At 42.0% G+C, this 24,085-nt stretch overlaps 2 protein-coding genes across 5 annotated transcripts in view; both read left to right on the top strand.

The window, feature by feature from the left end:
* Window positions 1-1,898: 1,898 nt before the first annotated feature.
* Window positions 1,899-6,304, top strand: LOC112254495 (Parkinson disease protein 7 homolog). Its single transcript, XM_024427159.2, has 6 exons — window positions 1,899-2,072; window positions 2,684-2,785; window positions 2,986-3,045; window positions 3,580-3,649; window positions 4,851-4,937; window positions 5,886-6,304. The coding sequence occupies exons 1-6, from the start codon at window positions 1,983-1,985 to the stop codon at window positions 6,044-6,046; spliced, it is 570 nt and encodes a 189-aa protein (XP_024282927.1). The 5' UTR covers window positions 1,899-1,982; the 3' UTR covers window positions 6,047-6,304.
* A 326-nt stretch (window positions 6,305-6,630) lies between these two features.
* Window positions 6,631-24,085, top strand: part of LOC112254497 (voltage-gated potassium channel subunit beta-2) — a 171,076-nt gene continuing 153,621 nt past the window's right edge. For 3 of the 4 annotated variants that reach the window (XR_006083731.1, XM_042324400.1, XM_042324398.1), the window contains exon 1: window positions 6,631-6,737. The gene's annotated coding sequence lies outside the window, so the exon portion shown is untranslated. Of the gene's footprint in view, window positions 6,738-20,004; window positions 20,333-24,085 lie in introns of those variants that run through there. The other variant, XM_042324399.1, reaches the window with a different exon arrangement.

The following is a 24,085-nucleotide window of genomic DNA, read 5'->3' as shown; positions in this document are numbered from 1 at the left end:
ATAGGCTTTGGGGGTGACCAGTGAAATATACCTGCTGGAGCGCGTGCTACGGGTGGGTGCTGCTGTGGTGACCAGTGAGCTGAGATAAGGCGGGGCTTTACCTAGAAAAGACTTATAGATGATCTGTAGCCAGTAGGTTTGGCGACGAATATGATGCGAGGGCCAGCCAACAAGAGCATACAGGTCGCAGTGGTGGGTAGTATATTGGGCTTTGGTGACAAAACGGATGGCAATGTGATGGACTGCATCCAATTTGCTAGGTAGTGTGTTGGAGGCTATTTTGTAAATGACATCGCCAAAGTCAAGGATCGGTAGGAAAGTCAGTTTTACGAGGGTATGTTTGGCAGCATCAGTGAAGGATGCTTTGTTTGCGAAATAGGAAGCCGATTCTAGATGCTTAATGTGAGTCTGGAAGGAGTGTTTACAGTCTAACCAGACAAATAGGTATTTGTAATTATCCACATATTCTAAGTCAGAACCGTCCAGAGTAGTGATGCTGGACGGGCGGGCAGGTGTGGGCAACGATCCGTTGAAGAGCATGCATTTAGTTTTACTTGTTTTTAAGAGCAGTCGGAGGCCACTGAAGGAGAGTTGTAATGGCATTGAAGCTCGTCTGGAGGTTAGTTAACACAGTGTCCAAAGAAGGGCCAGAGGTATACAGAATGGTGTCGTTTGCGTAAAGGTGGATCAGAGAATCACCAGCAGCAAGAGCACCAATCAGGGTCAAACAAAGCTAGCTAGATAGCCAATGAGCTGGGCTTTACGGGAGTATCCAGAAACTATGTATCTGTCGTAAAATGTAGCTACTAACCTTGTACGACAGCATGCCTTTTAATTTTGGACCAAAATTATAAGAATATTCAGAGTTATGAAAATATGAAAACTGGTTGTTTTGCAAATGTTGAACTTATAATATGGCTACTAACTGGAAAATCTAAAATCCAAGTATACAGATTTGACGATATTCTTGCAGAAAAATGTAATATGAATGCAAATGTCAGCTTCACGATTTGCTCAAATGTACCTGGGTGACTTCCCACTAAATGTCATGTAGCTCGCTCATACTTCAAGATATCTGTTGGAAACTTTGCACATACACTACTGCCATCTTGTGGACAACCAGAGTGATGGCTGGAACAGGGACCTTTCTGCTGCATTTCAAAGATGGCGGTAGAAAAAAACGCAGTTGTTTCTTTCTTTGTATTTTCTTCTACCAGATCTATTGTGTTATATTCTCCTACATTTAATTCACATTTCTACAAACTTCAAAGTGTTTTCTTTCAAATGGTACCAAGAATATGCATATCCTTGCTTCAGGGCATGAGCTTCAGGCAGTTAAATTTGGGTATGTCATTTAGGCGAAAATTTTTAAAAAAGGGGGCCTTGTTCAGTGGTAGAACGACAGACCTTGTCAGCTCGGAGATTTGATCTAGCAACCTTTTGGTTACTGCCCAACGCTCTAACCACTAGGCTACCTGCCGCCTCATTACTGTATAATAAACATTAAAGTTTTGAATCATGTATTGGATAGTATAAACCTCAATCGCACTTGTAAGATTAATATTATTATTATTATTTTTACATATTTTAGGCAAACAAAGGCTCAAAAGTGAAGACTTATTTTATGAACTCCTCTATTTACAATAGCTTTAATGTATGGGTCAATGCCTCCCCCTGGTGGATGTAATTGAACCTACCAGTGCAGAGTATGATGCGTTTAAAAGTCAATGATGTTGCATATATTTAGATGAAAATGAATCATCGAATATATGCAATAGTGTGTTTGATTTGATCAAATTACTTTTGTGAAATTATTTGATAAGTTCAACCATGCACGCGTTGTGTTTGTCCTCTCAACGATCCCGTAGCTGTAGTGTTGACATGTGTGTTCCTGCAGAGAGCTCTGCTTTCTGACAAAATAAAAGTCCTCTGACAGATATTTGCTGTCTTGTCGTGACACTCACTCACCCACTCGCTCAATAATGGCAGGCAAAAAGGCATTAGTAATCCTCTCTAAGGGTGCAGAGGAGATGGAAACTGTTATACCTGTGGACGTCATGCGTAGAGCTGGGGTTTGTACATTTATCGAGCTAAATTGGATGTTAGATTAGCTAGCTAGGTGGTGCAACATACACAGATCTCAATAGAGTATTGGCTAGCTGGCTCCATTTAGCCTACTAGCCAAAAGCTGCACATTACAGGTAGTTAGTATTCTAGCGGCTATTTTATTTACCTAGTTAGCCACAGTCAAGCTGCAGCCCAGATCTAGATCTGCATGCACGTGTCAAACTAGCTTGGGCTGCAGCTTGACTGTGGCTAACTAGGTAGGTAGCTGGTTAGCTAGCTTGATGTTGATATAATTGTCTGGCTAGCTAGCTATTATAATCTAGCCTATTTACAGACATGATTAACAACTCTGCAGTATGCAATCCTTATCTATGGTTAATAAATTAGCTTATGTGTTGTCACGCTGTTAGCTCGTGTGTTGGCATAATCATGTGAGTATAAGGCCACTGCAAATGTCAAAGGTGACTGGTGCAGAATAGGAAGCAGATTATATTTTTCTAATTGAAAGTCCCATACTCATATTTGAGTAGTGGGATTTTCTGATTAATTTAAGAGGCAATGACTAATGACAGTCTATTGAAGTAGTTGTGCTTTTATTTGTGTCCACATCCTGCAGATTGCTGTGACATTGGCAGGGTTGACTGGCAAAGACCCCGTGCAGTGCAGCAGAGACATCTACCTTGTTCCTGATTCCAGCCTGGAGGATGCCCGCAAGCAGGTCAGAGCCCTCTCTGCCCTCCTGCCTCCATACCCTTCAATCACATTAGTCCACAGAGCAGGCTGTTCTATGACTTCATAGAGTTTATAATGCACTTTAAAACATTCTTCATCAATTCATGTTCAAGATTGATGCATCTTAAATTGGTAATAAGAATTTGTTATCTGTGACCTTGTATCTTTTTATGTTTTGGGTTGCAGGGTCCGTATGATGTGGTTCTTCTACCAGGGGGGGCTCTCGGTGCCCAGAACTTGTCAGAGGTAGGAATGCACTTAATGTTAAGCATTCATTGCCAGAACTTTTAGTTGACTTATCTTTCCTGTGTGTCCCTGGCATTGCCAATATAACATTGCAGGTACATACTGTAACATTTGTCCCTTGAATTGTTTTAGTTGTCTTGGGGGACAATTTACTATAGAAATATAAGTCACAATTTTCCTTCATTTAATATATGAACTTTTTATGATCTTATGATGATTATTGTTTATTAAAAACAAGCACATATATATTTATGCAGTATGACACCATGATACTAATCCACATTTTATTATGGTTTTAGCCCTTATAGCTACAAGTTCTGTGGCATTGTCCCACAATTTCAATTCTGTTTTTTTTTGTCATGCTGAAAACAGACTCATCGATGACATTTTTTATAATGTCCACTGCCATTTCATGGGAATTCTTATTCCATCTAGCAGAGGAGCATTTACTGCAGTGTTATAACACACATTCTACATGATAAAGTAGAGAGCCTCATCTCTCAGTATGTGGCCCCCATGTTGCTTCTCTTGTAGTCCCCTGCTGTAAAAGAGGTGTTGAAGGACCAGGAGGGCAGGAAAGGGCTGATTGCTGCTGTCTGTGCAGGTACTGTACCTTCTGTGTGAACACACACATCCATCTCTAGTACATTGCAGCTAACACACTACAGAATGCATCTGTGTCAATGACGTCTGCTGGGGCAAGATTGCTTAGATCATAATCTTGAGTTAAATCGGCAACCGGCAATTTCTGTCAACCAGTGAATGTAGTATAAGATTGGGACTTGGGGCTGTCACATTGCCTTTCCTTTCCGTTATTACTGAGCAGGAAACCAATACAGAATAAGATTTTTCTATGATAGACTAATGTATTATACTTTTAACCACATTGACCATTGAAGCTTAGGTTAACATCCACATATAATTGCCATTGACAAAGCCCACTACCCCTGAGACTTTCTACCCGTCTGCCCGCCTGTGCTGATGAAGGGCACTGGAAGGACGTTGTGAATGAGGACATGGGACCCATTTGGCAAAGTGGAGTGAAGGGCGTCCTAGAAAAGGGCTGATGTCCCCACAGGAATATATACTGAACCTGCCAAACAGAGAATCAGCAGCAGTGTCACATTGTGCTCTGCTAATGTGAAAACAATGCTTTCTATTTCTAATGTGAACAGAGGTATGAAAAGTGCTTGACTCAATTCCTCCATATATAGCAGGTATATAAATGCCATAGCCCCTCCTGTCTCCCATTTCATACTCCCTTCTGAAACATATCACTGGTTTGTCCAAGACCATCCATTTATGCATTATTGTTATTATAAGCCAGGAGTCGTCAGAGAGAGGGGTGCACTACCTCCCTCTTTCTCAGCCCTGGCCTGTTCTTGGAGATGGTAGTTTTCCCTTTCTATTTATTAACAGTCTGAGGATGAGCTCACTGCAGGCTAGGATGTTGCCGATGCTAATGCAGTAGACATAAAGTCCATTATTTTTTGACTCTGGTTTTTCCTTCCTCTAAATATGGCATGCAGTGGTAAATTGAAAGCATATGTGGTTAGTTTTAGATCCGAGTTTATGGTTCTACTAATGAGTCTGACCTTTAGTGGTGATGTCGCCTCAAAGGAAAACAAAAAGGTGTGTCAATCTGCATGTGAAATTAAGATGTATAGATAGACTTCTCTGGGTTTTTGTGAATAAATCATTTGAGACCTTTGTTGTTCAATGTCCAGAGACGCCATGTCGGTTTTCAACATTTTGACTACAGAGAGAACAGTGTTGGTCTAACTCCTGTCCCCTACTCACCTCAGGTCCCACGGCGCTGCTGGCACATGGTATTGCCTACGGCAGTACGGTCACCACCCACCCTGGTGCGAAGGACAAGATGATGACTGGAGGTAAAGTAAAACAGCCTGGCTATCACAGGGCTAATGTTCAGGCTGATGAATCTCTGCTACTGTACATAGCTTGTTCACAGGCTAACACAGACACTGTGGTTTTGTTGTTTGTTAGCGGGTTGTTACGCACCAAATACATCCACAGGTAGGAAATATATCTGTATGATAGCTCAGCAGGCTCAGTGTGACAGGAAATGCAGCATATTCTTGCAGTACAATGAGCACATCCAAATTATCGGTACTACTGAACAATGACATAAGCCTGTGGTCTTTTGTGTCCAGCAGAGGGTGCTATAAATGATTTCCATACTTTATGGTAATCATTAATACAAGGTCTTTATGCAGTCTCGTAAACCAGATCCTAGGCCAGGGTTCCTCAACTGGCAGCCCATGGGTGATTTTATTTGGCCCCCCAAATAAAATGGTTAGACATAAAGACTGTAAAAACACCAGCAAATCAGCTTCAAGTAATTTTACATTTTGGAAATCTGTTCCAAAGTATTCCCACGGATAATAGATATGAGATTGTATACAAATGTAAGCCAGGTTTTGAAATTATTATATTTAGTTAAATATGATATCTGTTTGGACTTCTTGCGGTCAATTTGCAGTTTACAAATTGTTTGTAATTTTGTTCCAGCCCCCCGAACATTCGCTCAAGAAGATATTGGCACGCAGCTGAATCTAGTTGATCCCAGGTCAAATGCACCAGCATTTGACCTGACTCAAACAGTGGACTCAGTAACAGAAATACTTAAAAATTATATATACTGCACAAACGCAAGTTAAGGTGGGGGAAGGAATTTTTTGAAAGGATTAAAACAAAAATGAGTCATCTGATTTGAAGCAGTACTAAATGATCTGCATTTGCAGACTGTTATACATAACGATAGTGTCTCTCTCTCTACTCACCACTGTTCCTCTCCACTGTTCCTCTCCACTCCCTAGGCCACTACACGTACTCAGAGGCTCGGGTCCAGAAGGATGGCCATCTGATCACCAGCCGTGGGCCAGGAACCAGCTTTGAGTTTGCCCTGGCCATTGTAGAGGAGCTCATGGGGCCTGAGGTTGCTGCTACTGTCAAAGCACCCCTGGTTCTGAAAGACTGAGTGGTGTTGAGTGTCACAAGCTGAAGAACTGAAAGCAGCATGATCAACTACACCCCACCTACTCAGCACTGTTCATTATGATACACAGGCCAATCATTGTGAACAAAGAATAACAGGATGACAGGATAATAGTAATAACATGGATTTTAGTATTGTCTCCTTCTCTTTCCTTCACTGGGATATGTTGCCCAGTGAAGACTACTAGTTTAGAATGTAGCCACAGCATGAAATAAAAATTAAATTTGTGTTTCATCATCACACAGAGAAAAATAATACAAAGGTTATGGATTAATAATCATACAGAATCGACAAATATAAAATTGAATTGGTAACGTTACAGTGCTGCTACTGGTAGTCTCGATGTTTGAGGTCTACGAGTCGTAGTCTACAGCAGTATGTAGGTAGGTAGGCTAAACAGCAGATTTGAGAGCTTCAAATAAATATGATTTTAAGGATTGGTAAAAGGGATTGCGAAATCACTGGTGGGCGCGGGAAACCTAGCTGTTCAGTTGATTGACATTGATTATGGCCAATGAAAATCTTTGCATGGTTGTGTCTTCACGTAAATAGCCAGTGAAAACGTCAAATAAACGGGCTTGGATCTGAAGCAGCGTGTGTTGGAGATGTCAAAGCGGTAAGGGGCTGTTGTTTCAGAACCAGAACAGAGGATTGTTGACTTGACAAGAAACAGGTAGGTGCTAGCTAGCTACTGTATACGGTACCAAATCATGTTTGTGAATGCGAATGGCGTGGCAATGTAGTCTGGTACTTCCAAGTTATTGTTCACTCACACACAGCCTCAAGTTATATCAAGCAAATGAGTGGGTTAGCTAGCCGGCCAGTTTGGCGCGCTTGCTTGCTATTACACAGTGTATGGTGCTTAATAAACTAGCTAGCAAGTAGCCTACAAATATTAGTTACCTAACCGATGTGTAAATGTGCATTCATTGCTCGTTACTTGTGATTTGACTGAGTTTGCATAGCTAGTACAATAACCACGACAGTAAAATACCGGTGAAAGAGAGACCGCTATACATCATCATTGACAAAAACGTTGTTCATCATCGCTGCCTTTCGAAGTTTTGTGTGCATACGGTAATCGTAGGAAACTCGTGATTGATTATTTAAAGCAAATGTAAACTTCTTGACAGCTCATGAACCAGAGCCTTGAATGCCATTATTGTCTCTGTCTTAAATCTAAACATGTCTAATTAGACGTCTGCAGATTCACACATTCTGCAGTTATTTTTTTCTTGTGATTAAACTAGCACATTTTATTTGTGCCCAGAGGATAAGGTCATTCAATATGACTGCCACGAGAATAACTGTAGCCCAAGGAAAGGGTGCCTTATGTGGGTTGAACCTAAATTTAGGTAATTTGTATATTTGGTTATTAATTAACACCCATCTTGGGGAAAGGAGTGTCCTAGCAGTCGCTACTAATTATTTGTGGAAAACAACATTCCTTCAGTCAGAGAAGCCTGTATTGGATTTACCATGCATAGAAATGCAATTTCTTGTGTAGACCTGGTTGATCAGACTCCTTATCTTCATGGACTGCAGCTGTTCATCCTAACAAGTGGAATCTCAACTTCATTGTAGACACACAAACCAATTTCAATGCCACCTTATGGCAACCGGCTTTACCATTATGTTTTACCCAAGCCAGTTTGCTACCTTCACACATAATAGCTGATACATGTTTGTGTCATAACAGTGTAATGTCAGTTGTCATAAGCAGTCAATAACAGTACTAACTGACCGTCAATATCATGAACATTTTATGATGGAGGGTTGAAGGAAAATGTATGGAATTTCAAAGTTGTCGTGTGAGACAGAGCATTGCTGTACTGTACCTAGATAATAGTAATAGGTGACCCTTTTGAACTACTGTATTCACACCATTTGCTTACTATTAAGTTGATCCTTAATACTTTTTACACTTCTGCTTTTGTGCTCTTTTAACACTCATAGGAGATGTGTGATGATTATAGAACTCCTATTTTCAACTCAAGTTAACTTTGATACAGTATGCTTTGTGATGTTTGTTCCTGTTTTGAGAGTTGAAAGGAAAACAGAAGGCATGATTGAAAATAAGTGTTAATTGTTCTCAAACAGCAAATCGTTTTTAGCTGACTTGCATCTACACTCTTTTGTGGTAGCCTCTGCAACAGACTGATTCTGATTCAATGGGACACCACTATAGATTCCAGTGTCAGATAAGCATCTACAATATAAGCAGAGCAGTCAGGAGTCATCCAAATGAAAGGGGAGCTTAAGCCTTTTCCTCATACAATACATAACATAGGCCTAAAGAAAGTCGTTGTCGTTTTGGAAGGTGACCCTTCGCCCCAGTCTGATGTCTGAGCACTCTGCAGCAAGTTTTCATCAAGGATCTCCCTGTACTTTGCTGTCGTTCCCTCGATCCTGACTAGTCTCCCAGTCCCTGCCGCTGAAAACATCCCCACAGCATGATGCTTCCACCACCATGCTTCACCATAGGGATGGTGCCAGGTTTCCTCCAGATGTGAGGTTTCCTCCAGATGTGAGTAAATCAGCTGTGTACCTCGGTAGGAGATTTGTGTAGGGTAGTGGAACATGCTACACGGTGCTATAGCCTTTTACCCCTGATAGGCTTAGCGACGTGTTTCATTTTTGGACATGTTGGGCATGGTTAATGTTTGTTATTTTTGTGTGGTGTCTGTGGACTGAGCAGTTGTCTCTGGGGCACATCTGTGGCTTGGTGGAATTTGCCAGCATGCTGGGGAGTTCTATTTCCTTGCCAGCGGGCTACAGTGCGTAAATACCCACCGCAAATCTGCATGAAGACTAGGGTTGAGTTATTGTAGGTTTTGGGGAAGCTCCGTATCTCATCTCTCTTCTGTGGTGCTCAGGGTGATTGTCATTTCTCTGGTTGTGGTCTGATGTGCTCAGCAGAGGGGTTGAGCAAGATTATTTACTTATGACTATGGTGTCTCATGTACACAAGTTCATTCGCTTTCCATCAGAGGACCTGTTAAATAAAGGTGAAATTATTTATTTATTTTTAATTAAGAGGAAAGAAGAAAACAAGACCAGGAGGGAACAGACAGGAAAGATAGAACATGACAACCCCAACCAATGGTCAGTCACGTAAACATTCAGGAACATGGCACAAAAGACCACAACAGCTACAAACTCCAACGAAAAGAACATCAGGGTCCTTAATTTTTACAACTCCCAACAATTCATTCATAGTCACTTCCAACGATTCATAGTCACTTCCAACGATTCATAGTCACTTCCAACGAAACAGAATTTCACTAATTTCAATCATTTAACCTTGTAGTGTTCAGCGATCTTCAACAGCTGTTCTTTAGTACATAATTCTAACCAGGTAGGCTAGTTGAGAACAAGTTCTCATTTGCAACTGCGACCTGGCCAAGATAAAGCATAGCAGTGTGAACAGACAACACAGAGTTACACATGGAGTAAACAATTAACAAGTCAATAACAGTAGAAAAAACGGGGAGTCTATAAACATAGTGTGCAAAAGGCATGAGGAGGTAGGCGAATAATTACAATTTTGCAGATTAATAACACTGGAGTGATAAATGATCAGATGGTCATGTACAGGTAGAGATATTGGTGTGCAAAAGAGCAGAAAAGTAAATAAAAACAGTATGGGGATGAGGTAGGTAAATTGGGTAGGCTATATACCGATAGACTATGTACAGCTGCAGCGATCGGTTAACTGCTCAGATAGCAGATGTTTGAAGTTGGTGAGGGAGATAAAAGTCTCCAACTTCAGCGATTTTTTTTTTGCAATTCGTTCCAGTCACAGGCAGCAGAGAACTGGAACGAAAGGCGACCAAATGAGGTGTTGGCTTTAGGGATGATCAGTGAGATACACCTGCTGGAGCGCGTGCTACGGATGGGTGTTGCCATCGTGACCAGTGAACTGAGATAAGGCGGAGCTTTACCTAGCATGGACTTGTAGATGACCTGGAGCCAGTGGGTCTGGCGACGAATATGTAGCGAGGGCCAGCCGACTAGAGCATTCAAGTCGCAGTGGTGGGTGGAGGTGTGAACACATAACCCCTCATCAATTTGGGACGCAGAGGCTGTGTCAATTTGGGACGCAGAGGCTGTGTCAATTTGGGACGCAGAGGATGTGTCAATTTGGGACGCAGAAGCTGTGTCAATTTGGGATGCAGAGGCTGTGTCGTTTTTCCGGGGCCCTTGTTGGTCCCCGGTTTTATGGGGGGGAATGTGACGACCCTCCCACTCTGTCTGCCGTATTCTCTCTTTGTTCTTGTTTCCTTATTAGGATGCCGGTGGGCGGAGTTGGGAGGGTCGTCAGCTACATGGGAAACACCTGGGTCAGGTGTCTCCCAGGATAAATAGACCTCTTCCACATTCATGGGAGAGACTCTGTCCATGCAGACACCTTTGTAGATGCTGTTGTGGTTCTTGGTGGCCTTTTGTTTGTTTGCTTTGGCACCTTTCAACACCCCTTACGGGCTTTGAGCCGGTTCGTGACAATATGGTTGAATCCGGAAACTATCATTTCGAAAACAAAACGTTTATTCTTTCAGAGAAATACGGAACCGTTCCATATTTTATCTAACAGGTGACAAGTCTAAATATTGCTGTTACATTGTACAACCTTCAATGTTATGTCATAATACTTCTGGAGAATTAGTTTGAAACGAGCCATGCGGCCCAAACTGTTGCATATTCCCTGACTCTGCGTGCAATGAATGCAAGAGAAGAGACACAATTTCACCTGGTTAATATTGCCTGCTAAACTGTTTCTTTTAGCTAAATATGCAGGTTTAAAAATATGTACTTCTGTGTATTGATTTTAAGAAAGGCATTGATGTTTATGGTTAGGTACACGTTGGAGCAACGTAAGTCCTTTTTCGGGAATGCGCAATGCATCGAATATATGCAACGCAGGACACGCTAGATAAACTAGTAATATCATCAACCATGTGTAGTTAATTGGTGATTATGATTGATTGTTTTTTATAAGATAAGTTTAATGCTAGCTAGCAACTTACCTTGGCTTCTTACTGCATTCGCGTAACAGGCAGGCTCCTTGTGGAGTGCAAGGTGGTTAGAGCGTTGGACTCGTTAACTGTAAGGTTGCAAGATTGAATCCCCGAGCTGACACTGTAAAAATCTGTCGTTCTGCCACTGAACAAGGCAGTTAACCCACAGTTCCTCGGCCGTCATTGAAAATAAGAACGTGTTATTAACTGACTCGTCTAGTTAAATAAAGGTTACATGTGTCCCTTTCCAAATCATGTACAATCAATTGATTTTACCACAGGTGGACAGTTGTCAGTCTCAAGGATGATCAATGGAAACCGGATGCACCTGAGCTCAATTTCAAGTCTCATAGCCAAGGGCTGAATACTTATGTAAATGTGATATTTCTAAAAACATGTTTTTGCTTTGTCATTATGGGGTATTGTGTGTAGATTGATGAGGAAAAGAAACCATTTAATTAATTCTAGAATAAGGCTGTAACGTAACAAGATGTGGGAAAAGTCAAGGGGTCTGAATGCTTTCCGAATGCACTGTACATAAATGTATATGATATGTTATTCAAGCTTATGTTAAAATTGAAAAGCAGCGAAACTCAAGCGTCATTAACATCTGAATTGATGCCACGATAAGGCTTCAAACATCATCAGAGGGTACCCTCTGGCACAGTCTCATTCATGTCACTATGTTGTCATCTTCCAGTTGGATAGCTTATTTATGACATGTTACATGTTTTTCCTGTTGGACATGCATGGTAGCATGTATTATTCTGCTTGAGCAGCTGTACAGTAGAGAGCTGGAGGCCTGTATGCCTTCCTATTTCTGGACTAGGTGGGGGAGGGCCAGGGTGAAGTGACTTTGACTCATTGGTTAAATGATGCAATTATAGAAATTGGTGAATCACCTGATTAGACCCCCCCCTATAGAGAAATGAAGAGGTTATTCTTGTTTTTTCAGGTAGGCCTAGTGAACTCAATTGGCAAACCATTTGCATCAGATACGCTACACAAGAGATGGACACATGCAGAGGATCAACATCTCAATGCGACATGAACCATTGAGATGTTGTTTACCTTCCATGTAGGCACTTAACATCAGTAAACAAACTGACACAGTTTTGACTGTGGTGCACATCAGAGTTCACTGCCTGGCATACCATTGAAAATGTGGTTATTGAAGAAAGCAGAGCACCAGTTGTGTTGACATTGGCCTACCACTTCACGACTGCACAGTATGACACTCAGGCTTTGTTTTTGTTGTGTACAATATTTGACACAAAGTTATCCCCGATAGGCTAATTAGCATAGACTGAAGCCCTTGATTGGGAGGGAACATTGTTGGGAACATTGTTTGGAGAGCTCTTTGAGTTGTGGTGTCTCCAGAGCAGGATGATCAAGTACTTATTTCTGGAGATGTTATGACAAGGTAATTGAAGCGATTCATTAGATTTCGATCTAGAACATTTCCAATTGCAGGGGTTAATGAGAATGGCTGAACTCTATCAGTGGGTATGGCACTCATCACTATATCAATTATTAGGCCGTCTGCTGTGCGCCTGTGATAATGTAATTAGGATTTGCATAAGCAAAATATACCAAGCCAGACATTTATAGCTGGAATTCTATCATAATGAATTGTAAAATGGCTGCCATGTTTGCCGTTACAGCTCAAATACTCAAGGGCAGCCCACTGTAAGCAGGCTAATATGTATGAGGCTATAAATGTGTTAGTGCTGAGCGATTAACCACAATTGGGGGGAGGGGGGGTTATTAAACAACTAATTGAATGACATCGGTTTCAATTACTTGAGTTCCATTTTATTACGTTTTTGTGTGTGCCCAATGCGTGTTTTCTCAAGAGTGAAATCAAATCATTCACAAGAGAAATCTGAGAAATCACGTTTAGAACTATGTGGGACGCTAGGCTGAAGGGAGTTGTTGTTTGCATTAAGAAAATATTCAACCTGGTTTGGTGCACGAACGTGGTAATTAACTGCAATGACCATAAGCCATTGCCCCAGTTTTTTCAGTGTGAATAGACTGATCAGAGAGGAAGAGGCGATGCGAGAGGTTTCACTCTCGCCAAAATCTGTCCAAAATAAGCATAATGCGATTCAATGGGCTTATTTTGGACCTAAGCTTGTCGCTTGCCTTCCAGCCTTTTGGACAACGACTCCCATTGTTAGGGCATAGACATGAACGTCTCGTCATTAGATACAGATCATGTTAGGTTAGATACATACAGACCGCATAAACCGCATGAGAAAGGAATGTACACAACACATAAAGAGGGGGCCAGAGACAGCTTGTGAAAGTATACCTTATCTTCTTTGAAGAAGTAGTTAAGTGATTTCATCAGACAGCTCTGCAGCATTTATTTAACCTTCATTTAACTAAGCAAGTCAGTTAAGAACAACTTCTTATTTTCAATGACGGCCTAGGAACAGTGGGTTAACTGCCTTGTTCAGGGGCAGAACAACAGATTTTTACCTTGTCAGCTCAGGGAGATGATCTTGCAGCGGCTTGCTGACTGATACTGCCTGAGCAGAGATGAGATGATTACTTTAAAGAATTAAAACTAATAAAGTAATAAAAAAAAAAAGTAATATACACAAATGAATATTGTATTATTTCATAGTCATTTTCTTGTTTGATGTTTACCCAATGTGAGCCTGGCGGAGACAATGGAATATTTTCAATGTTTTGGCAATTACATTTTCAATATTTTTGGCTTTGGGATATCCATTAAAACGCTTTAAAATCATTGTAATCCAAAACCATGTGTAGAAAAGGCCCATGGAGTTGGTGGAATAATCCTTTATAAAATTCATTGCCATTTACTCAGCTGGGCCAGGGGCGCTTTAATTAGGTCAGGTGGAAAGGTCCGACAGATCTCAACTCCATAAAAGGAGGAAATTGCCATCGCCTGATCTCGTTGCTTTCTCTTCCTTAACTCCATCTGATCCAGAAGTTCTGTGCGTCCATGAATCCACACTACTCAGTAAATATACCACTTGATGGTTAAAGGAATTCCTGCCTCAGTCTCATCCATTCCTCTGTCACCTGACACGTGACCACCTGTTCACCTTCACTGTCAGTCATCCTACCTGTCCAGCTACCCACACAGATTCCACTAATCTTTCACGTTAATTATTTTTTAATAATCAAACTGACCCAACCTCATAAAGTACTAATCGCTCAGCACTAAAATGTGTCCTCCCCAATCAGTATTTCCCAGCATTCAAAATGTTCACTTCACGCTACCCCTCTACACCAACAAAGTATTGGAGTTGTAGGCCTAGCTAGTTGCACAGTCACCTCTTTCTTATGTATGTCATTAGAGACCGGTCACTTCAGTCCAGTGAGGACTGAATCATTGCATTCCATACTATGTTATGGGCTTAGTGTGGCATGAAATGCTCTGTATAATTCAAGAAGTTATAGACTAATGCCTCAGCCTGTTATTTGTTTGCTTAATACCTGTTGCTTGTACAGTGTGTAGTAATCCCCAATGAGAGTTGGCGAAGACTTACTGGCTTCTGTGGCTGTCTCACGAGTGTCTTGGGCCGTATATCGTACAATGTCTTCAGAAAGTATCTATACCCCTTGACTTTTTCCACGTTTTTTGTTACAGCCTGAATTTAAAATGTATCAAATTGAGATTTTGTGTCACTGGCCTACACACAATACACCATAATGTTAAAGTGGAATTATGTTTTTAGAATTGTTTTACAAATTAATTATAAGTGAAAAGCTGTAATGTCTTGAGTCAATAAGTATTCAACCCATTGTTATGACAAGCCTAAATAAGTTCAGGAGTAAACATTTGCTTAACAAGTCACATAAGTTGCAAGGACTCACTCTGTGTGCAATAATAGTGTTTAACGTGATATTTGAATAACTTTTATCTATAAGGACCCTCAGTTGTCCAGTGAAGTTCAAAAACAGATTCAACCAGAAAGACCAGGGAGATTTTCCAATGCCTCACAAAGAAGTTCACCTATTGGTAGATTGTTTTATTATTCATTTTTAATAACAGACATGGAATATCCCTTTAAGCATATTGAAGTTATTAATTACACTTTGGATGGTTTATCAATAAACCCAGTCACTACAAAGATACAGTTGTCCTTCCTAACTCAGTGGATGGAGAGGAAGGAAACCGCTCAGGGATTTCAGTGGGGACTTTAAAACAGTTACAGAGTTTAATGGCTGTAACAGGAGAACTGAGGATGGATCAACATCATTGTAGTTTCTCCACAATAGTAACCTAAATGACAGCGTGAAAGGAAGGAAGCCTGTACAAAATAAAACTATTCCAAAACATGCACCCTGTTTGGGCACTAAAGTAAAACTGCAAAAAATGTCTCAAAGAAATTACATTTACTGTATGTCCTTATGTTTGGGGCAAATCCAACACAACACATCACTAAGTCCCACTCTTCATATTTTCAAGCATGGTGGTGGCTGCATCATGTTATGGACATAGGTTCTCTCTAAACTGCATGCGGGCATGCTGTAGCCCCAAGACAGCCATGCAGCTCCCTGGGCCTGCAGTGCAGAATAAAAATCACATGGAGAGAAGCACAAGATTGAACTTCAGTTTCCCCTGTTAGTTAACACTATCAACATTTCCCTTTACTGTGGCAATTGTGATCAAATCAACGCAATGTTAGCTACTTTCAATGGAACATACCAAAACAAAACCAACTATGCAAGAGATTTTGTTGTAGGCAGAACGCATCGGAGTAAGATTCTGTTGCATTGACACTGTACTCTACATTGACCGGTGCAGCATAACCAATCAGAGCTGCCGTAGGCCTATATGCAAATATACCATTGCCGTTGATCTGTGCGTTTACTTTGAACTGGACTGTTTACAGCACGAGTGGTCGTGAGTAGATGCGCTTGTTTGGAGATCAAAGCAAGAGCTGCATGTAGCTATGTTTTGTTAATAAAAAGGGAAAGGGGGATACCTATTCAGTTGTACAACTGAAATGTGTCTTCCTGCATTTAATCCAACCCCTCTGAATCAGAGAGGTGCGAGGGGCTGCCTTAATCGATATCCACGTCTTCGGCGCCCGGGAACAGTGTGTTAACTGCCTTGCTCAGGGGCAGAATGACATATTTGTATCTTGTCAGCTCGGGGATTCGATCCAGAAACCTTTCGGTTACTGGCCCAATGCTCTAATATCCTTTGCTAGTTAGTGAGTTATTATCCCAGTTATAGATCATTTGTAGTCAGCAATAGGGGAGTGATTGCTTCCTACAAGAGCACAAAACGTGTACATTTCTGTCCATCTTTGAAATCAAGTTTTTTTCTTCTTAAAGGGCAGTGTTGTATTTTGGGATTGAATAAGCTAAGTAGCCATAGGCAGACGGTAGCATAATTTGTCTGATTCTCTGGAATTTCTAAAGTAGTTTCTTGCATTTTCAGTCACCTCCTTTTTTTCAAAAGTCTCATGAAATGTAGGCAGGCCTACATTGAACACCACATATTGGCTGCTAATGTAGGCTGAATGATAAAACAGCTACTTCTCTGTTAAAATGTTATGGGATGCATTTTCTCCATTGTTTTAATGGTAAGTCACTCTGGTAGGCCTACATTTTGATCAAATAACCACAGTAGCCTACTTGGCCACTGTTAAAACTGTAACTTAAAGTGGGTACAGCCTCAGTGTTCACAGTAAACACTCTCTGGAAGTTAGTGGGAACATTGGTTATGTCATCGGCAAGGACTATTGAGTTTTTTATGATTAAAATAAATGGAATAGAGCTAAGCACAGGCACAATCCTAGAGGAAAACCTAGTTGTCTGATTTCCAACAGATACTAGGAGACAAATTCACCTTTCAGCAGGACAATAACCTAAAACACAAGGCCAAATATACACTGGAGTTGCTTACTAAGATGACATTGAATATTTCTGAGTGGCCTAGTTACATATTTGACTTAAATTGGCTTCAACATCTATGGCTAGACTTGAAAAGGGCAGTTTAGCAATGACCAACAACCAACTTGAGAGGTTGTACAATCCAGGTGTGTGAAGCTCTTAGAGACTTACCCAGTAAGACTCACAGCTGTAATTGCTGCCAAAGGTGAGTCTAACGTGTATTGGCTCAGGGCTGAGAGTACTTATGTAAATTACATTTCTGTATTTCATTTTCAATACATTTGGAAAAATGTCAAAACATGTTTACACTTTGTCTTAATTTTTTACATTATGAGGTATTGTGTGTCGATGGGTGAGAAACTCAGGCTGTAACGCCTCTGAAGACACTGTGTATACCATACACCAGGCTATTTGGAAATAGCCACGCGATGCTTTTTCAATACTGATTTAAACTTATTTCTTAGTATTTTAAAATACATTTGAATATTTGTAAGTAAATATCTGCAGTCAACATGTGCAATACATTTGGATATAAAGAATATTGCGTTTTTCATTTAACCTGTCACATAATTTTTCATTATGAAGTTTACTGGTAGTCCCGATTTGTGGTGTTTGGTTACAAGCACACAATGACAAGAGACCGAAGCTTTGTGAGTCACAAACTTTTGTGCAGCACGTGCCAGGCAATCTATTTACAGTATGGAATTCACAACTAATTGTTTGCCAGCGAAATAACTAAATAGTTACAAGTTAATTGTCTAAAATGAGCTAAATCCTCTAAAGCTGTGCATTTGGTTTGCTAATTTAGTAGCTAGTTAGCTATATAGCTAAATGGTTAGCTTCTTGTAAAAAAAAATCAAGCTACGTATGATAACAGCAGAGAACCCCCTCCTGATCAAGAACCATGCTGTCTATTTGTTTTGTGCGTGGATCAAACTGTGAGTAGCATTTTGGATTTACATGTATAACTTTATGAGCTGGGATGTCTGTCCTGCGTATAGTTTAGGTCAGAGACTATAAAATGTTCGCAATGCGCTTGTAAGCATTTAGTTAGCATTTAGTTAGCATTCTTTATGGGACTTTGCATTTACTTGTTAGCATTGCTAACCTTCAGATTACAGAGTCCCAATGGGTTTGAAAATAGCACCCCTTGTTTTCAGTACCGGTATTACCGAATATCCCAGTATGGCACAAGGTTGGTATGGAGGTAAAACAAATCGGAATACCGCCCAATCCAACTCAGGAGCAATCCTTTTAGGACAGCAGGCTCACTCACTCGCCATGATGCATCAGTCAGAGGCACTGATGAACAACTCAACCTGTTTTCATTGATTTGCAAAGATGCAATCTAAATGTCCTCATCTACTGTACATAGCTAGAGTTTGACCGCTCCTTTTATTTTTGGTTTCCTGTGGCATTACCATGTAATAATGAGTAAATTAATCTAGCTGTTCAATGGTAGCCTAATGTAAATTAATCTGACCATTCTAATTAGCCAATCTGTTCTAATATAATTGAACATAGCAGGCCATACTAATGAACCTGTTTCTACTGAGTAGGCCATGCTGAGATGAATCCCATTATACTGATGTATAGGCTATTATTATACGTACCACCATTAGGCCCTAGGGCTATATGTGAATCCAGATAAACTAATACGAGAGCATTTTGGTCTCAGTTATGCGCCTTGCATTTCTGTGCTGTCCCTGGGTAGTGAGTGAGAGGTTAATGTAATTGGTTGGGCTGTTCTGAAGTACCCAGCTGCTAGTGAGGAGGGCAAATACTTAAGCACCTGGCAGGAACAGGAGCCACGCCCAGCCTTCCCTCATGGCGCTGTCTGGCTCCGATTCAGAGCGGAGCATCCTAATACACTTCACATACTCACTCTGGTTACAGAGCAGCATACAGAACACCAGCACCTGGGAGCAATGGAGGTGGAGATGGGGGTTATGTAAGAGCAGCAGGAATATAGGTCAGTTTAGACCATTTCTGAATCGTGTCACTGAATCAAGCTAGATCTATTACACGTTTATCAATGTGTAATATGCAACTTGGCAGATACCATTTTCCTTCCTGGGTCATGATGAAGGAAAAGGGATTGTAGAAGAAGCCCAAGTAGCATTCTCCTTGACCTATCTAAGGTTCCTCAAACTACTCAATGAAAATGCATGGATCTGTTCTAATTCAGCATGGCACAGTTCCTCTGGATGCATAGCTGTCTGAGTGACACCCTTCACTGCTGGGACATGTGAAAGGGTGGAGTCGAGGTGGAGCTGCTGGAACAGAAGCTGGTGATGTCGTGACCGGGCTTTAGCTCGGAGAGAGAGACCAAGGACAGTAGTACACAACAGTAGAGCCACATTAGTCCCCCGGGGTTCTGGGCTTCACACACACGGAGGCACACTAACACAATCAGGGAAACTGAGCTGAAAACCATAGCCCCACAAACATACGCAGAGAAAATAAACAAAAAGAGGAAGAGTAAAGCAATGAATTAGATATTTTGCCAAGTTCCAAATGTAGGCTTATTGACCTGCTCTTATTCATTTTGAATGGCTTGTTTCGCTAGAATTGGAACTTGGACTGCTATTGAGCTTCATTGGCCAATGCTTTCCTATGGTCCAGATAACGTTTGTAAACAGCTACATTTCCCAAGCACACATACGCTTGATTAAATTTGCCAGTCTTTAAACCCAATCCATGGCTTTTGTTTGTGTTTCAGTGATAAGCTACACAGGCTTGCCCTTCTGTCTAAGAAAATGGTTCCCTGCCATCAGAAGGCTGAAAAGGCACACGCTGCTATTGTCTCCTTCCTCTCCAATCATCATTTAATTCATATTGGAGGAAGCTGTTTCCCACTTCCATCTCTTCTCCTCACCTTCTGTCTGTCTCTCGCGGTCTCCCTCTGTTCCTCCGCATGCTTACTCTAGCGCTGACAGTGCAAAGGGAGGTGTGTGTGTGGGAGGGAGGGAGTGCCTTTAATGCATCTGTTCTCATTGACTCACACTGACTCTCTAGGTTCACTCATCACACACACACATTCATTCTGTCTCTCTCTCTGTCTTTCTCTCTATCCCTCCCTCTCCTTGTCTCAGTCTTTCTGTCTCATGCTCAGACAGACATGCCCATTCTTTCAGTTGCTCAGACACACAGCCACTGACACAGGAACACATACTAGAGGGGAAGGCATCCACTAGTCCTCTCATTCTTCCTCACTCTTCACTCCTCTCGTCTCGCTGTGTTTTTCTTCTTGGAAGCTGGCTGTTCCGTCCCTGCTCTGCTCTACCTCAATCCCAGCCCTACTTCAGGAGGCTCAGATTGCTGCGCCAGGAATCGGCAGCAGCCAGCGCACTGAGCAGAGGTGGGTGTTAGACTAGACTAGATCATCATGGCTGAGGCGCCTCTCTCCCTCTATCTCTTCTCCCTCTCCTCTGAACGACTGTGTAGATGTGTGTGCTTGTAGCACAGAGCAGATAGCATACAATGCTGCAATATTCTGTCTTTGTTTATACCTCTCTCACGATCTCTGTGCTTCCTTCTATATCTGTCCATCCGCTGGTTTGATGCTCTTGCTGCACTGAGTGGCGTCTGTGCATACCATATTACACTGGGTGTATTTCTACTCTGTCTCCCCCGTCTCTCTGTCTGCGTCTGTCATGTTTTATGCATGTCCTGTTCTCTTAAATGAATCCCAGGGACTGGCCATGGTGTCAGATTTATAGAGAACCACCTTAAAATAGCTTTGCAGTGAGGGTACAGACACACACAGTCTGTGGTGTGTTTTGAGCTGGAACCCTTACCTGCTCCTGTCAATGCTGCAGTGCCCATCTGTTGCAGACAATGTCATCTTTATGCAACAAACTCCAGCTAGACATGTAAAGAAACATTTTTTATAATGTTGTAGGTTTGGTGGCCCAAAGGTTGTGACAGTTTGCTGTGGTAGGCTGGCTGTGTGTTATTCTATGAAAGTGTGCACTCGCGCGCGCGCGTGTGTGTGTGTGTGTATACACTCATGCTGAGGTTGGAGCAGCGGACAAGGATGCTGAGGCTGCTTTTGAGCTCTGGGCTCTGGTCCAAGGCGGGGGCGAGCAGCACTAGGGGGAGGTGAGGAGAGGCAGGGGTTTGGTGCAGTAAGTTGTTTCATGTAGCTAGCAGCAGCAGAGAAAGGAGGGCAAGGCAGATCTGTGTTGATACTGAATATCCTTAGGTGAGTTTTACTCTAGCTGAGACCTATGTGACAAGATTTGAAAACAGTTATACTGTTAGTCTAGTCACTCTGGATAAGAGGTTCTGCTAGATGACACCAAACATGTTTTATGGCAAAGTCGTGAATGCTTTGTGTGCCTGTTGGGATGACGATAGGCTATGCGAAGCATTTCTCCTACATTAATACAACTGTAAAGATGTTTCTGTGCCCAATGTCCTTCATAAATGTTATGTTCTGTCCACCTGGAAAGGGCCTACTATAGGGCTTTGGTAAGGACCACTGGGGGTAATTACAAGTAAATGTTTAAGACCTAATGTCTGATCTCTAGTTACAAGCACACAGTTTCAGAGACTGATGTAACTGTAGCGCAGCATCAGACGACAGGGGGATGACCAGACTGATACACAATACAGTAGTCATACAAAGGAGAGCTTCCTGGATTCTTCTGAGGGAGTCTTCCCTGAACAGAGCTCTTTAATAATCCTCAAGTCAAGATGTAGTGGCCAGTCTAGCTTCATAAGAGCTGTTAGACACACACACACACACACACAATTGTAATACCTTAATAGAAAGTTACTCAAGTGGAAGTCACCCAATAAAATACTACTATTTGGTTCTAAATATACTTAAGTATCAAAAGTACTTATATTAAGCAAAGCAGACAGCAACGTTTTTTAAATGTACGGATAGCCAGTGGCACAGTCCAACACTCAGACATCATTTACTAAAGATGCATTTGTGTTTAGGGAGTCTGCTGGATCAGAGGCAGAAGGGATGACCACGTGTTCTCTTGATAAGTCTGTGAATTGGACCATTTTCCTGTCTTGCTAAGCATTCAAAATGTACTTTTGGGAGTCAGGGAAAATGTATGGAGTGCAAGGTGGTGCAGTGGTCTAAGACACTGCATCGCAGTGCTAGCTGGGTCACTATTCTGGGTTCAAGTCCAAGCCCTGTCACAGCCGGCCGCAACCGGGAGACCAATGGGGTGGCGCACAATTGGCCCAGCATCGTCCGGGTTAGGGGAGGGTTTGGCCGGCAGGGATGTCCTTGTCCCATTGCGCACTAGCGACTCCTGTGGCGGGCTGGCCGCAGTGCATGCTGACATTAGTGGGTTAAGTGGGCATTGTGTCATGAAGCAGTGTGGCCTGGTTGGGTTGTGTTTCGGAGGACACACGGCTCTCGACCTTCGCCTCTCCCGAGTCCGTAAGGGAGTTGCAGCGATGGGACAAGACTGTAACTGCCAATTGGGGTGAAAAGGGGGTAAGAAAATATACATACATGTGTATATATATATATAAATATTCAAGTACAATTACCCCAAAGTATTTTTACTTAAGTAGTTTACACCACAGCACACACACACACTGGTTATGAGGACTTTTAGGCAACCAACAATTGATACATATTTACCCTAACCCCTAAGCCTCATCTAGCCTTTTTTACAAGTGAGGACAGGCAAAATGTTTTCACTTCTCTTTAGGTGGTTTACTATTCTTGTGAGGACTTCTGGTACTTACAAGTATAGTTAAATGTGTGAAAACACCACACACACACACACACACACACACACACACACACAGTGTGAGAACCTGTGTAATTATCACACGTCCCTTCCTCTGCAGCAGTGTGACCTGATGCACAGCAGTCAGAAAGGCAACCCACTGTGTGAGTGTTTTATGTTCCTGTTAGGTGTAACATGCACTCTAAAGTGAGTCACAGTATTCAGCAGAGCTGTAAACCTTGTTACTGTTACACAGCAAACTCAATGCAACTAAATGACCTCCTTGCTATGTCAGTGCTTGCTGCCTACAAGACACTGCCTTACCTCATATTGATCACCCAAATTATAGATGGCGAGACGTCTTTTTCTCACCATGACCTGCACTCTGACCTTTCTCCGTCCTCACTGAGGAATCTCCTAGCTAGCCTCAGATGGCCCAGCTTGGCTCCAGCTCTGTGGGATCAGCGTGATTTGAGCACGGTGTTCTTCCAGATGATGACAGACCGCCTCACACTGGTTTGTGGATATGGCTGAGTTTGGGTTGATAAAGATATTGTTATGCCTGCTGTGAATTGTACTGACTGAAAAGTGCCATGATACTAGGCCTATTGATTCCGTTGCCTCAACCAGTTTCTCCAGAACGTTCCTTCTAGTCGTGCTGGATTCGCTGTAGGGTTTGGTCCCTGTCAGCGGCCTAGAGTGCCCTTCCTGCAGTCTGTCATCATAATGCTGTGCCAGTGGACTCTGTCTTCGTAGACTATAGAAGCACCCTCATGGCAGTGTCCCAGGCTCAGAGATGTGTCCATACAGTGGCGGTGGATGCAGGAGGATGTGGTGGCTAATAAAAAAGCTATTGATTTTCTTTGATAAAGTGCTTAGTGTAGACGTAGCTGCTGGATGGGCTCTGCTACGCTCAACGTTTTTGGCACCTTGTACTGACTGGACTGGGTCCTGACTGAAACAAGTCATTCACAGTAAGGCCAAATGAACCAAGAGCAATGTCAAATATTTCCCCCCTCAGTTCAGATGAGTTACTGAAGGAGAAGACACACTGACCAGCATGTTACTCTTTGTACGTGGCTGTTCCATCCCCTACCATTCAGAAACATACAGAGCTCACCAGAAACCGAAGAGTTCACACCTCCCAGGGGGCCTAGCTGTATCGCACTGCAGCAGAACAGGCCCTGCACACAGCAGTTATCATCTCTCCGCTTCCACTTGTACTTTCACAAGTCACAGAAATAACAATGGCATTGTCAGAATTTCTCACCCAGGTTCTACACATATGATGACTAACTTGTCTGTTCCAATGCACAAAGTGATGGAACAGTATAGAGCTAATACTTGAGTACATCTACACAGTGACTTGTGAATTAGATTACTGATGTATCAAAGCCATGTGAATT

The sequence above is a fragment of the Oncorhynchus tshawytscha genome, linkage group LG07 (genome assembly GCF_018296145.1).
Source record: "Oncorhynchus tshawytscha isolate Ot180627B linkage group LG07, Otsh_v2.0, whole genome shotgun sequence".
Lineage (NCBI taxonomy): Eukaryota > Metazoa > Chordata > Actinopteri > Salmoniformes > Salmonidae > Oncorhynchus > Oncorhynchus tshawytscha.
This window is presented reverse-complemented; position numbering and strand designations above follow the sequence as displayed.